Here is a 14354-nt window from a genome sequence, read left to right as displayed (position 1 = left end):
AAAAAAAAAAAAAAAAAAAAGTGCTGTTGAAGTATTCAGACAATTTTTATGAGCCTTGGCCAAGCTTGGTTTTTCCTCTAGACATCTTATTTAGTACCCATATGAGGCACAAGCAAATGTGTTGGATACAAGACTGATACAAACTATTTGCCACTCCTCCCATTGGGGAGTGGAGTCTAAATTCCTTCCTCTTGAATCTGGGGCTAGCTTGGACTCAGCTGGCCAAGGGGGTGCAGCAGGAGCGATGATGCATGACACCCAAGGCTAGGTCAGAAGAAACCTGGAAACTTTCATTTGGGTCCTTAGAACATTTGCTTTGGAGAGGCCACGTGGAGAGGCCAGTGTAGGCCACTGTTGACAGCCCAGGCGTGTGAGTGAGCCAATTTGTATGTCCAGCTTATCAGAGCCTCCAGACTACTGTAGCCCCAGAAACAGGGTTCACCAGAGAAGGTGGCATCAAGCTGGGAGGGAAGGCATTCTAAACAGAGGGAGTCCCGTAAACATAAAGCACCCAGGGAGTCTGCAGAACCTGAACAGTTTGGCGGCTGTGAAGGAGTAAGGGGAACTGTGGCTCAAAAGATAAAACAGGTTGGATATGGCTTTGGAGTGCGAACTGTGTTTGACGGGCAGTTATCTGTGAAAATCCATTTAGGAGCCCAGGTATGTGGAGCAGTGCTTTGCAAACACTATGGCACTGGGCATAGGCTCGCCTGGCTTCACATGTGAGAGCCAGCACTAACTAGAGGTATCAGGGCCTGTAACAGGAAGCGAAGGTGTGCTGCAGGGAAACACAGTATACCTACAATTCTCCACTGTTTTCTACCGTGAGTGGAATATATGGAAAGGCCTCTGTCTGTTGAGTTGTATTATGGGTATGAGCACAGATGATTAGAAAAGTGAAAGTAAGCTAAACTGCTCTGCATGGAAAAGGCAACCATGTAGACAAGAGGGAGTAGGAGCTGGTAGACGGGAAAACGGAGTCAGGGAGGCTGTGTGTGGGTGGGCTCAGAGGGAGACGTCGCTGGTGGCTGAGAGAAACTCTGGAGGTAAACAGAGACACCACTGGGGGTGCCTGCTAAGTTTTGCTGTGTAATGAGTGATGCAAACCCTCTCCCCCCCCGTAAATCTTCAGGTGAATTAACATTGTTTGCCAAAGATCTGTGACACTGAATTTGCTTTCGGGAGGTACGGAATGAGGGCCAAAAATATCCTATTTACAAGACATCGGATGAAACTTAACTGTGACTATAAGATCTAGTAGGGAGACCATAAATAAAACAAAGTCTTACAGTGATATGGTGAAAGTGGGAGAGGAACAAAGGAAAGCTCCTCTAAATAAAACCCAGGGGAGGATAGCCAGTTATATAAAAAGTTCTGGGGGGAAAAGTCACAGACCAATTAACTCGCTTAGGCATCGGCGCTGTCAGAAACTTGAGATATGACACGAAAAACTCTAACAGTGTTTCGAAAGGAAGCTGGATTACTGTAGAGAAAGTATAAAGAAATAGCATGGAGCTGGGGCTCTTAAAAGAGAAAAAAAAGAAAAAAGAAAAAAAAGAAAGGCCGGCAAGAAAGAAAACAAGCAAGCTAGTTAGTTGAGGAAACCGAGAGGAAAATCTTTCTCTTCTTCCCCCTGAGAGCGTTCTGAGCATACTGGGCACTCGAGTCTTCGGGGGACCGGGTAGGTGGGTGGAGCCGCTCTGGAACCAGAATGTGAACCAAAACTCCTGGAGGACTTTACCCAATAACTAAGCTCATGATTGTCCAAGGCAAGAAGAAACTCAACAGGGTCTAAAGGAAAACCAAAGAGAGAGATTTCGCTAACAAAAATACCACCAAACTTACCTGTTTGAAATATTTTAATGAATACTGATACATAGGATCTATTTCTGAGAGGCTGGCAATCACGAAGTACATAACAGAGCCTTGAGTGGCTACTGGCCGATACTTCTCACGGGCAACGTTTATCATCACTTCCGTGGACTCTGCTTCCTTCAGCCTGCCTTTAATGGCACCAGAAGTGATCTGAATAAACATATGAAAACAAGTTCTTAATTTCTGTGTTTTTTGTTTGTTTTTTTAAAAGGTGGGATTTGGGGAATACATCCGGTTATGTGTAGGAAAGAAATAAGGGTGTGATGAATTAGTGATTATAATAACGGGGTCCCCAGATAGAATGACTGAGTCTGAGGACTCAGTGGCCTCCTAACTGAGCTGACCTTTCCTCCCAGAGCTCGGATGGGCAAACAGGAACAGGCAATGCAAACAGCCCTGAAAAAACTGGAGCAGTACCTCGCCGAGGCTCAAACCTGAATTACTTCTGAAGTAGGAACACTAGCACAGTACTCGCCATTGCTCCCCGATTTCCTCATGAGCAGGCCTAAAATGATCCAAGGTTCACATACGGAAAGGGAGAGGGACACCCGTATCTTCTGGGACACTGCCCAAAGGGGTGAGTCAGAGAGGCTGGGAGGAAGCAGTACCGCATCCCACTCTGGAACAACCAGGTAGGCGAGGCTAGTTTTTTCCCTTCTTTCGCTTGCGTTCCCAGGTACAGGCATAAGGAAACCTGGGGATAGAAGCTGTTGTCTCTGAAGGGGTATAAACCCAAATAAGTTGGGGCTGTTTTCAATGTCTTGGCTGTTCTCTTGGTTTTCTGTATTTTGGATCTGTGGCCCTGGGGAACCTTTCAGCATGTGGGCTTTCCACGATTCCCTTCTCTGTCTCCCTCAGTCTCTCTGTGTTGGTGGCCATCCCCCTTTCTCCACCCTGCCCCTCCACATTTTTTCAGCTGTGGATATCCCTGGGTTGGGACATCCTTTGTCTCTAGAAAATCAAAGGGTCCGGGGCAGGGACCATGAAGAATCACTGTGGGGACCGCGGCTCAGTGTTCACTATTCTAAAGGGAGAGCTAAGGGGACTTCAGGTGTCTGTCTAGACCCTCACTGCCCACTAGAAATATAATGTGAGCCACGTGTATAATTCTAACTTTTCTAAGTTTATTACAAGTAAAATGAACTTTAACATTGTATTTTACTTAACCCTCTATAATCCAATATATGTTGGCTATAAAAACATGTAATTCATATAAAAATTATTAAGATATTTTTTACATTTTTAAATTAAGTCTTTGAAATCTGGTGTGTATTTACACTAACAACACACCTTAATGCAGACTAGCCATATTCAAGTGCTCAACGCCCGCATGTGGCTAGTGTCTAAGTCTAGACTCTCCACCCCAGTCCACCCAGAAAGGGAAGGGAAGGACTCAGGACAGAGCTGTGTTCAGGAGTCAAAGGCCCAAACTCTCCCACTACTGATCCCTTAGGAACCTGAGGCGACAAGAAAGGGAAGAGCTGAGTGGGAAACCTCAGTCTTAATGCTGGACTCAACTAAAGCTTTTATAGATGATTTTTTAAAAAAAAAAAATATCTTTATTGATTTCAGAGAGAGGAGAGAGAGAGAGAGACAGAAACATCAATGATGAGAGAGTCATTGATCGGCTACAGCCCGCAACCCGAGCATGTGCCCTGACCAGGAATCGAACCCTGATTGCCTGGATCTTAGGTCGACGCTTAACCGCTGAGCCACGCCCGGCTGGGCTAGATGATTTATTTTTTTAAAAAGGAAGTTGATATGGGAGTAGTTGATTAATGAAGACCCATGGCAAACAATTCTTTATTCTTTAGGGAGCCTAAGGCCTAGATAACGCAGAACCCAGGGCTAAAGGGAAAGCAAAGTGGACCATTTCCTTCCTTTTGCCAGAGAATACTTGGAGATGCTATGCCTCCGTTGAGTTTAGTAACTACTTATAGATATTATGCCCTAGAGACCTGAGGCTTCAGTGACAGTTAGGAAATATGATACGTGTTTTTACATGAGGGCTCTGGGAGTTTAGGGCAGTAAGTGGCGGGAAATACAGCCCAGGAGCTATGGGTCCTATCTCGCCCCTATAGAAAGGATCTGTCCACGGCAACCCCTTGGAAACATAAAGAAACTACCTTACAGATTAAGAGGGCAGTCAGAACGCATGCATCAACCTTCATTCCCGAGTGAAACCACTATGAAATTATAATAAAGGGGTTTTAAAACACAGTGCAAACCCACAAAGATGTGAGGAACTGACCAGGAAATAGCAATACAATTTTGTGGACTGGAAAGCAGACAGTGATGACTTAGCAGACCCAGGAAGAGGGATTCCACACTGGCAAAGGGGAGAGCCAAGAACCTGACCATTTATAAAACAGAATCCCCCTCAAAGGCTTAGCACCACTGGAGGTGGGAAGGGGCTAAATAAGAATTGGCTGATAGACTCCCAGGTTATCTCCCCAAACCACATAGCCAGGGGATTGTCCTTTTTCCACCCTAGCTGAAAACAGAGGTTTCACCTCGAGGAAATGGAAAGACAGGATCTTTTTTTTTTTTTGATGGAAGGAAACCAGGCCAGGTTGAGGGACCATACTGAGAACAAAGAGGTCAGGTAAATGTATGCCTGCTGGGTGCTAAGACTGAGCTTTTCTCTTCTCAGCCTCCCCAAATATCTGCAGACGGATCTTCACACTTCCAGGCAATGTGAACACTGAGTGTTTAACTACCATCAGGATATAACTACAGTGGGAGGTGGGAGATGGGAAGGGCACGCGTGTGTGTGTGTGTGTGTGTGTGTGTGTTAGAGATACAGGTAACAGTTAATGTTCAAAAGAACAAACTCAGGAAGTAGCAATATGAGTCTATTATTTAGAGAAAAGATATAAAAACACAGTAACCAAAACAAAAAAAAGAGATGAAAGTAGTTGTCTCTGTGAAAGGAGTCATGGGTGGGTGGTGGTGGTGGGTGCAGAGAAGGCAGGAAATGCTATTTTTTCATAACAAACCCTGTAGAAATAGTTTATTCTTTAAACAATCTGTGAGTAAAAGTTTGATAAAAAATAAATGGGTTAGCAACAACTTGCAGAAATGAAAAACCTGTGGAAGAATGAATGAAAAGAGGAAAGAGATTGACGAACAAACAAGCAAAGAGAGGTAAGAAATGGAAGACCCAAAATGACTTGTTTATTACTGCTTCAGTCTGAGATAGATCCCAAGAGACTGTGGGATATAAAGCTTAAACCATTTCTGACATCAATAGAAGGCAAAGACTGTAACTGTACGTACTTCCTGTAAGGGGATTTTTCATTAGATTATTTTATGTTTCTCATGAATGGATAAAAATCATTTTATAGGCTGTATTCCCCCAGGATACTTTTAAAATTATGATTGGAATCTGAGAAATAGTTCAGTGCCATATACGTTTAATGTAAAACTTCATCTTACTATCAATACATTTTTACTGAGCACCATATATGTACAAAGCAGTATGCTTAGCTCTTGCAGAGAGATCAGGATGAACTATTCACAGGTTCCTACTACACAGAAATGAACAACCTAACAGAAGAGATGAGACATGTACTTAGATACCTATGACATAAGGTAAAAGTGACAAGTGCTATAATAGAGGTTCAGATAAGGTGCTATCGGTGTTCCAGGGAGGAAGAGATTAGTTTCAGCTGGGAATACCGGGTGAGGGGACTTCCTGGAGGGGGTGACATTAATACGAATATATAATTGTGTTATTCCTTTCAACTTACATCTTGCTCCAGTTCTTTACATTTTATTTTAAATGTACATTTAAAACATTTCATGTTTTATTTTAAAAATGCAGAAAAGAGGAGCCGTTGTCTACCATTTATCTACTCTTCCCCTGGCAGCCTCGGTGTGGCCGCCATTCTTGCTTTAAGATTTTGCAGGAACTCTCAAAGGCAGTAGCTGTAACTTCTGAAGTAACACACTTTTTATAAATACTAAAAATATTTTACTTGCCTTTGAATCCTGGAGTGTCTCAATAAGTTCTTCATTGTCCAGAATATTACCTTCAGATGTAAAGAGCATCTTCAGGATTTTATCTTCGATAGCTTTCAGCTGGTTTTTATCGGTGTTGATCCTCACTATGAGCTTGATTCTCTGTTCTTCCAGCTCGGGTTTCTCCAGTCTCACCACATCACTGAACCAATATTTGAATATGTATATTATGGCTTTGTCAGTGCCCTACAGTTGTTTCTATATATATACATTTTTGGTTTGTTTTGCTACCTCGCTGAGAACTAATGTTACCAGCCAAGTCCTGATGCACAAGGCCCCTCTTTTGCTGGGTATACACAGTGGGTATTTGCTGAACTTTCGTATTAGTTCTGATTCTTTATATTATATTTCAAGACCTACATCCTACCACAGTTTCTGCTCATCTTCTCTTCAGAAAACCTGCTCAATGCTTGATCTCTCTAAGCATTCGATTTCTGTCTCTAATGCTCGCTTGTGCCAGGCTGAAAATGATGCCAGGAACATTCTTTTACGTGGGAGGTTCTGAAATCCCATCACCTCCCTGAAAGGATTCTTGATTGCATCGAATACAGTTGCCTTACCTCTAGCTGCCCTACCCCCCAAACATGTGAACTTTTCTCTCCCTTTAATTGTACTCTCATGATCTGCCCCCAGCTCTGTCTGCAGGAGCTAATCGAGGCCCCCTGCTGAGAGTCTTATGTGCACTCTCTCTTTTAAATCCTTTGAATGGTCCTGTGAGGTGGGCACAGTGGTTATCGCCCTGGCTTGCACAGGAGCATGCAGACCCTGCAGGGTCATTTTCCTGAGGCCATGTGGCTTTGAGAGGCGGAGCTGGGCTTGTACCTGGGTCACCGGCCTCTCATGAACTGTCTCACATAATAACCCCTTGTTTATTTGTTATGTACATGCTGAATTCAGAAATTTGACAGATTATTACATGAAGATGAGAAGAAATCGTCACTGCAAATTCATTTGTTTATACAATCTTTCAGAAGAGAGGGGTGTGAAATATGGCCTGGGGACTCCCCCCCAGGACTGAGCCTCGACATTTGCCCTGCTCTTGTCAGGGCACTTTGGCCGCTCAGCCTGGGCAGTGTCACAGGCGACCGTGTAGCCACACAGCTACGCTCAGCTGTCCGTGGGAGTAAGCCGATAGGCAGAAGGTTCAGCCACATCCGTGGAACATGGCCACATGTGTGGTGAGACTCCCTCTCTGGAAAAAAGCTAGCCTAGCAGAAGTCAAGCAAGTTAGTAGCTGGCACAGTAGGTTTGTAAAATCAACATGGAAAAAGAAATTTAAGCTCGTAGTGATAACGGGAGAAAATCAGAATAATCCTGACTTGAACATAGAGGATTATGCTGATTTTGAATATGGGTCTTAAATGATACTTTCCTTTAAAATTAATCAATACACACACATGCAAAATTAGTTTTTAACCAATATCAATGTTATTTCAATAAATATTTAAAACATTTTGCCTCCTAAACCTCTTGGCTAGTTCTGATGATTACTATAAATAATTCATAATCTCATTTTTGGGAAATGGAGATTTAATCACATACAACATATACCGAGAGAGGGTATTTTTTGTTGTTGTTGAGGTAGACAAATGTAGGTAAAAATAACTGCACTAAGAAAACACCTAGACAAGTGAAACAAGAGAAATATATTTGGGGGCAGAAGTGTTTCTCACAGTGTGGGGCAATGAGTCTCTAGAACCCATAGGACTACCTTCATTTACTTGCCCAAGATCGGAAACCCTGGGGAAGGGGAAGAGGCCAGGCTGGGCTGCAGGCCTGTCCCAAGCCATGGTCAAGAATGAAGAGAGTATCCCTGGTCTCCTTGAGGAGACCGGACAAGGCCAGCAGCTGCGAAAAGTGATGAAAGGGGAAAAGAACTTGGCCGTTTACTGTAGTCTTTGTGACTGAGGGGGTTCACGAGTGATGCTTTCTTTTAATACATTAAAAATTTCTTTGCCAAAATTTCTAAACAAAATATTAGGAAACCTTTCCTTCTCCCTGCCCCCTCCCTTTTTTTTTTTACCTTAACAACTGATCCTCCAGACCTGACTTGGTTACAGTGAAATTGATGATGGTAACTTTAATGCACACCTAGAAAAGGAGCAGGGTCCATTAAAATGCTTATTCAGACTACGCAAATAAGAAGTGCATCTTTATTAGAACACAGCTCATTATTACCCAGCTGGATGTCTCTCAGGTTTAACTGTGAACATACCCACCCACCCGCCACACACCATGCATATTGTCTTACAAAATCTCAGTATGACCCTCCCTGCCAGTATGAGTGACGGTCTTGTTCCTCAAATGCCACAGTTGGGTGAGCCAGTGAAGGGTTAGAAAAAAGTGGGGCTGCAGAATGGATTGCTTGGGTTCAAATTCCAGGTGCGCTCTTTAGTGTATGAATGACGCTGGACAAGCCATTCACTCAGGCTGAGCTTTAGTTTAGTTCCTGATATTTGAAAATTGGGACGATAAATAACAACTCACGAGGTATTCGTGAGGGCCAACGGAGGTAATAAAATCACTTAGTTACAGTAACTTGCACAGACCTTGTCCTACTTAAAAAGAAGATACTGGCCCGGCCTATGTGGCTCAGTGGTTGAGGGTCGCCCTATGAACCAGAAAGTCGCTGTTGGATTCCCGGTCGGGGGGGTGCAGGAGGCAGCCGATCAATGACTCTCTCTCATCACTCATGTTTCTATTTCTCTCTCTCCCTCCCTTCCTCTCTCTGAAACCAATAAATACATATTTTAAAAAGACACTGATAATAGAGCTTAACATATACTATATCATATCTTTATGAAAAATTATTGCTATAATATTCTGATATTATTTAAATAATAGCAAAAAGAATATAGTAAGAGTAGGTGTTTGAATGTCATATATTTTACATGTTCTTCTTATTTAATGTGCACAACAAACCCTTGAGGAAGGCTTTGTCTCCACCTTATAGCTGACTGACTTGAACATCCAGGAAATAGAGGGATTTACCCGCAGTCACAGCGCTGGGGTTGGGTAAGGTGTGCGAGGCTCCCTCGCAAAAGTTAGGAAGTGAGAGGCTGAGGCTTGTAAGTCAGCACATTGGTCTTTTCTAAACTCTAAATTGGAACTGTGGACATGCTCTCTGGCAGGGACTGACAAGGAAAACCCTGACCTAGGCTTCAAATGGCATTTTCCTCATCTTATCTAAGAAGTGGGTCAATTTCAACCTGAATACATCTATGAAGACAGCCTACGAGAAAGTCAGTAACTAAAGCGATGCTATTGAAAGGGTATATTTAAAGATATTTTTAAAAGTGTGTGTGTATGTGTGTGTGTGTGTGTGTGTAGGGGGCGAAGAATAAAGTTCTGATTTGGGAAGTCCCTTCCCTAACTGCCTGGGCCCCATTGGAGAAGGGGAGACCTGCTGGGTTGGAAAGACCCTGCTGAGTGTGAAGCCAGTACCTGGAGCTGTGGCAGCAGAGAGTTGTGCTGGGGGTGGTGGGGGTACTGGGAAGGTGGGGAGCCCCTCAGAGCCCCGTTTGGGAAGGGAGAACGGAGTCCCAGCTGTCTTCATTGTTGCTGCAACTGCCTTGGGCTCTGCAGCACAGGAGTAGAGGTTCTCCCGGATCCTATCGTGGCTCAGGGACGTGTATGGAAGTGGGGTCCACACAGCTCCCTCATACAGTCTGAGAGCACGAGGGAGTGGAAGGGCCACTCCTCCCCCAGGACTCCACGCGCAGGCACACTGGGCATTTGAATCACGATTCTTGGATAAGTTTTCTCTGCTTGTGGCCGTGTGCGGTGCGTATCTGCACACTTAAAGACGGACAGCCCCCCACGCACAGACTCTCAGGCTCGGATTCACATATCGGCCATGCTAAGAGGGCACAAACGCCCTTGTGCTGAAGGAGCGAGGGGGATGATTGGAGGGGAGGGGCCCTGTGATGTGAGCAGCAGCTGCCGACCAGGAGGGGCTGGTGCCAGGGCTGAAGAGGCAGGTGCGCAGGGGAGGGAGGCAGGTGCGCAGGGGAAGGAGGCAGGTGCGCAGGGGAGGGAGGCAGGTGCGCAGGGGAGGGAGGCAGGTGCGCAGGGGAGGGAGGCAGGGCAGCGGCCTGGGGACCGAGTGGGGAGGACTACAGGCGGCCAGCAGAACGCTGACTGGAATCAGAACCAGGACTCAGAAGAGAAGCAAGAGTGGAGGGTGACAGGAGGAAAGGGGGGCTTGGAGGGGGCAGAGGGAGCTGGAGGAGGGCTGTTCCCTTCAGGTGGGAACCCTCTACACTTCAGAGAGCCCTCACACCGTAACAATCCGTTCAGGTTGGCAATTCCAGGCCCACAGCTCTTACCTCAGGCAGGTAGTGGGGATTTGGCAACTTGGTTGTCATATAGAACCTAAAATTCTTATCATAATCGATGTCCGAGTCCCCAAGGTGAATGAGCAGTCGTCCACCACTTATGAAGGTCTGTTTCAAAAGAATGGGTTCTAGAGCTGGATCCAAGGTTTCTTTAAGCTTAAAAATGAAAACAGAAGTACAAAAAACGAGGCATTAAAATGGATGACATCACAGCCTTCACCAAGAGTCCTCGCAGTTTCCGCTTCAGTGGTGCTTGGACAGGACCTGGCACTCGTCCCTCATCCCACCCAGCTGCTCAGGTCCAGCCCTCTGCCCCCTCCTCACAGCGCCCTAGGGCACCCCAAGGCCCGCCGAGCCCCAGTGCCTCGCAGCCAGAGCTACCACCGGGACTCCCAGGCTGCCACCAACTGCCACATCGACCTGGAGCTCCACGCTTCCTGTCTTGCTCCTTTCACCGCCATGATGTGGCTTTGAAGAACTTTGCCAAATATTTTCTTTACTAATCTCATGAAGAGAGGGAACATGCTGAGAAACTGATGAAGCTGCAGAACCAATGCGGTGGCCGAACCTTCCTTCAGGAGAGCAGGGAGTCAGGCCTGACGACTGGGAGGAGGGGCTGAATGCAGCGGAGGGTGCGTCACACTTGGAGAAAAGTGTGGATCAGTCACTACTGGACTTGCACAAACTGGGTACTGACAGAATGACCCCCATTTGTGTGACTTCCCTGAGACTCATGACCTGAATGAGCAGGTGAAATCCATCAAAGAACCTCTTTGAAATGCACCCCCTGGGAGACAGTGATGAGAGCTGAGCCTTAGGCTGGCTCCCCATAGCCGTGGGGTGACTTCCCCGGTCACCAACGCAGTATGTGCATGTTGGAGCACCTCTACCTTTTCTCTAAGTCGTACCAATCGTCCACTTATGTTCTTTCATTTATACCATCCCTTCAAATAAAATAATTTGGGGTCTTGCCCCCCAAAATTGGATGACATCAACTTCTCCAAATTCCTTAGGCCTCAAAATTTACTTTGAACAAGCAGTTTTTTAGGGATCATATGGATATGCAGTAATGCCCTCTCACTACCTCGCACAGTGTCCATTTCCCAGTGAGTGCTTTTCAATAGTCCAAGGAAGAGAAAGAATCTAAGGAAGGAGAGTCACTGCAGCATGGTCCTCCAACAGGCCCCAGGCAGAGAGACCTGTCCACTTTGACGGTTGTTCTCAGCCATGAGTGGGCAGTCTGCAGCTGCTGTCTAAACCTGACCTCTGCAGCCTGTTTTTGTATTGCTCTTGCGCTAATAATGGCTTTTACATTTTTAAAAGGTGGTGAAAAGGAACAAATAAAACCTCCAAACAAACCAAAACAAAGAAGAAAATTTGTTCAGAGAATGTTTGTATAGGGATTGTATGTGGCCTGAAAAAACAAATATATCTGGCTCTTTACAGGAAAAATGTGTGGACCTTTATTCTAGAAGACAGGTATTTTCCCCTTTCAAAGCAAAGCTGATTATTGGTAAGAGCTTGAACACGCAGACATTGCCAGCAGACCCCGCGACAAACATCTTTATGTCAGTGTGCACCTGAGCTGTGAAAATGTGACTGTAATCTCGTTAACAAATTTATTTCACACTGTGACATGGTACCCCAGCATGTAAACCCTTAAAACTTTATGAGATAAAATTTTCCTTACTACTTGTGATACGGTTTTATACTTTTTAAAATTCTGTTCTATTTCATTAAAAAATGCTGACTGAGGTGGCCTAACTCAACTTCACATCCATGAATGGGCGGAGACAAAGTTTAAAAATACCACCCTACAAATGTAGAAAGCAGCTGGGTGTATAGTGCTAATGACTCCAAGTCTCCGAAAGCAGGAGCAGCTGGTCAGAGTCCCCCGTTCCTGGTGGGGCCCTGAGCACTTAGCTACAGTCAGACCCCTCAGCTGTCCAGGGCAGAACATCACGGAAAGTCCGTCCACTGTCGGGAGAGAAGGAATTCCCTCAGGACCTCCTGTGTTATGAAGTAGCCTGGGGCTTAACAATCCAGGATGGGGCTAACATAACTGTGTCAGAGATTTTGAGAGACCTCACCCACTCCTGTAACCTCAGGGTCTGAATGAGGACCTGGGACCCATGGTAGAACCTTCCCTGTGCTGGTCAAGGGCAGATGCCACACATGGAAGCTTCTTGTGCTCTTCGTAGCTGAAGCTGGGAGCACGGTGATTTATTTGCTGTGGATTTTGTAGAACAGCCAAGGCTGCTCAGACAGTTTACTGAACCTCTGTGCCTCAGTTTCCTCACAGGTAAAACAGGATAATAGTGGTAACTACCTTGTAAGGTGGCAAGTGGCAGTGAGGGATTAAAGAATTAATGTACGTAAAATACCGAGAACAGAGTCTGGCATGTGGTGGGCACTCAGTAAGTGGCAGCTGATGCTAACAGTCGTCATTCGAGTGGGCATGCGGTGCCCCGGCTCAGCCGCCCCAGCCGGTGGTCTTCTCTGAGCTCTCACCATCCTGCCGCAGCAGAGACACGCCTGGGCACGGTTACCCAGCTCACAGCCCATGCTCTCGCTCGCTCATTTTCTTCTCATACAAACAGAAGAGTAAATCAGCTAAGTGAACCACTGCCGCTGATCAGCCTCTCTGGTGGCCGAGGCCTCTGCACATGCTGCCCCTTTGCCTGGGAAGCCCTTCTCTCTCAGCTCTTCACATGGCTGAGCTCACCCTGGGGGTCACAGTTCATGTTACCACCCACACCCCTGCATCTACGTTCATTTCCTCTTTACCCCCCAACCCCCTTAACGGCTGTGGTAGCACCGGGCTTGACCCTCCAAAGCCCTTATCGCAAGTTCTCTCCCTCCCCTTCTCTCATTTCCTCTCTCTTTTCTCTGTTTACTGTCTCTTTTCCCAACTAGATTGTAAGCTGTTGAGGCAAGAACCACGTATGTGCCGTTTGCCACTGATTCTCAAATAACATGTGTTGAATGAGTGGGCAACTTTGAAAACATCCATTCTTGGAGTGATTCCGAAGAAAAGGAGCACTGAGGCTCAACAAACATCCTTTTTAAGAAAGAAAAAATAATAATAACCAAAGTTCATTCTTATCACATCACTTAATCTAATTCCGACCTTGTATCTCAGTGGAAAATAACGTTTCTACCCCCTCCCGGGACGGTTTCCCTGGCTTCACATCGCTGGCGTGCGTGGACAGTCCCTGATGGAGCTGCCGCCTTCAGTTTCTGGGGCAGCCATCAGGAGCCACAACGAGGCCTGAGAATTGGCAGTGACAGAAAACAGGGCCCATCACCCCATTTAGCCCCAGAACGGTGTCTGGTCAAGAAGCAAAGCGATTGGTTTGACTAGTTTGACCAGTTTGACTAGTGTGAACGTGGACCTGACTGGCGCCTCTGATGCAGTGCAGCTGTGGCGTGCAGGGGATTCTGAAAGCTGGGGACTAGCACGAGCAGAGAAGAGTGAAAAAAGCCAACCTCCTCCAGGAGGACCGGCAAGCCGAGGCGGATGGAGTTCTCCAGCGTGCGTAAGAAGTTGCTATCCGTGAGCTTAATGACCCTTAAGCCACTTCTGACCTCTTTGTTTCTTATCCAGCGGTTGGCCTGTGGGAGAAAGCGCAGAGCGGGACGCCTGTTTTAGTGTTTAGGAGGCGAGAGCGTTTAAAGCTTAGAAATTCTGTTCAATCTAGAAATAGGTTTGAAAGGTTAGGAAAAAAAGAAAAAGATAAAATGAGAACAGTCTGTCCTATGCTTCTATGTCTCTGGATCTGTTTTGTTCATCGGTTTATTTCATTCATCAGACTCCACGTATGAGTGAGATCCCTTGACACTTGTCTTTCTCCGCCCGGCTTATTTCACTTAGCGTAATACTCTCTTGGTCCTGCCATGCTGTCGCCTAGGGTAAGGGATGGGCGGGAGGGTGGGGGGAGATTAACCTAAGAACTTATATGCACATATGTACAACCCTTGGACACAGACAGTAGTGGGGTGAAGGCCTGGGGGGAGGCATGCATGGGGGAGGGGATCAATGGGGGGGAGGGAGCATTTGTAATACTTTCAACGATAAAGATAAATTTTAAAAATTCAGAGAAGGAGGAAAATGTAATA

General features: G+C 45.9%; 1 protein-coding gene across 1 annotated transcript in view; it reads right to left on the bottom strand.

Annotated features, from left to right (window-relative positions):
• DNAH6 (dynein axonemal heavy chain 6) overlaps positions 1–14354 on the bottom strand; it is a 174706-nt gene that overhangs the window by 39199 nt on the left and 121153 nt on the right. The window contains exons 56-60 of the mRNA XM_016202528.2: positions 13725–13850; positions 10227–10391; positions 7922–7989; positions 5860–6040; positions 1846–2025 (exon numbers count right to left, since the gene is read on the bottom strand). Of these exons, the coding sequence (XP_016058014.2) occupies positions 1846–2025; positions 5860–6040; positions 7922–7989; positions 10227–10391; positions 13725–13850 (720 nt within the window). The remainder of the gene's footprint in view (positions 1–1845; positions 2026–5859; positions 6041–7921; positions 7990–10226; positions 10392–13724; positions 13851–14354) is intronic.

The sequence above is a fragment of the Miniopterus natalensis genome, chromosome 13 (genome assembly GCF_054644295.1).
Source record: "Miniopterus natalensis isolate mMinNat1 chromosome 13, mMinNat1.hap1, whole genome shotgun sequence".
In the NCBI taxonomy this organism is placed as follows: Eukaryota; Metazoa; Chordata; class Mammalia; order Chiroptera; family Miniopteridae; genus Miniopterus; species Miniopterus natalensis.
Note: the sequence above shows the minus strand (reverse complement) of the source record. Positions and strands in the feature narration are given on the sequence as shown.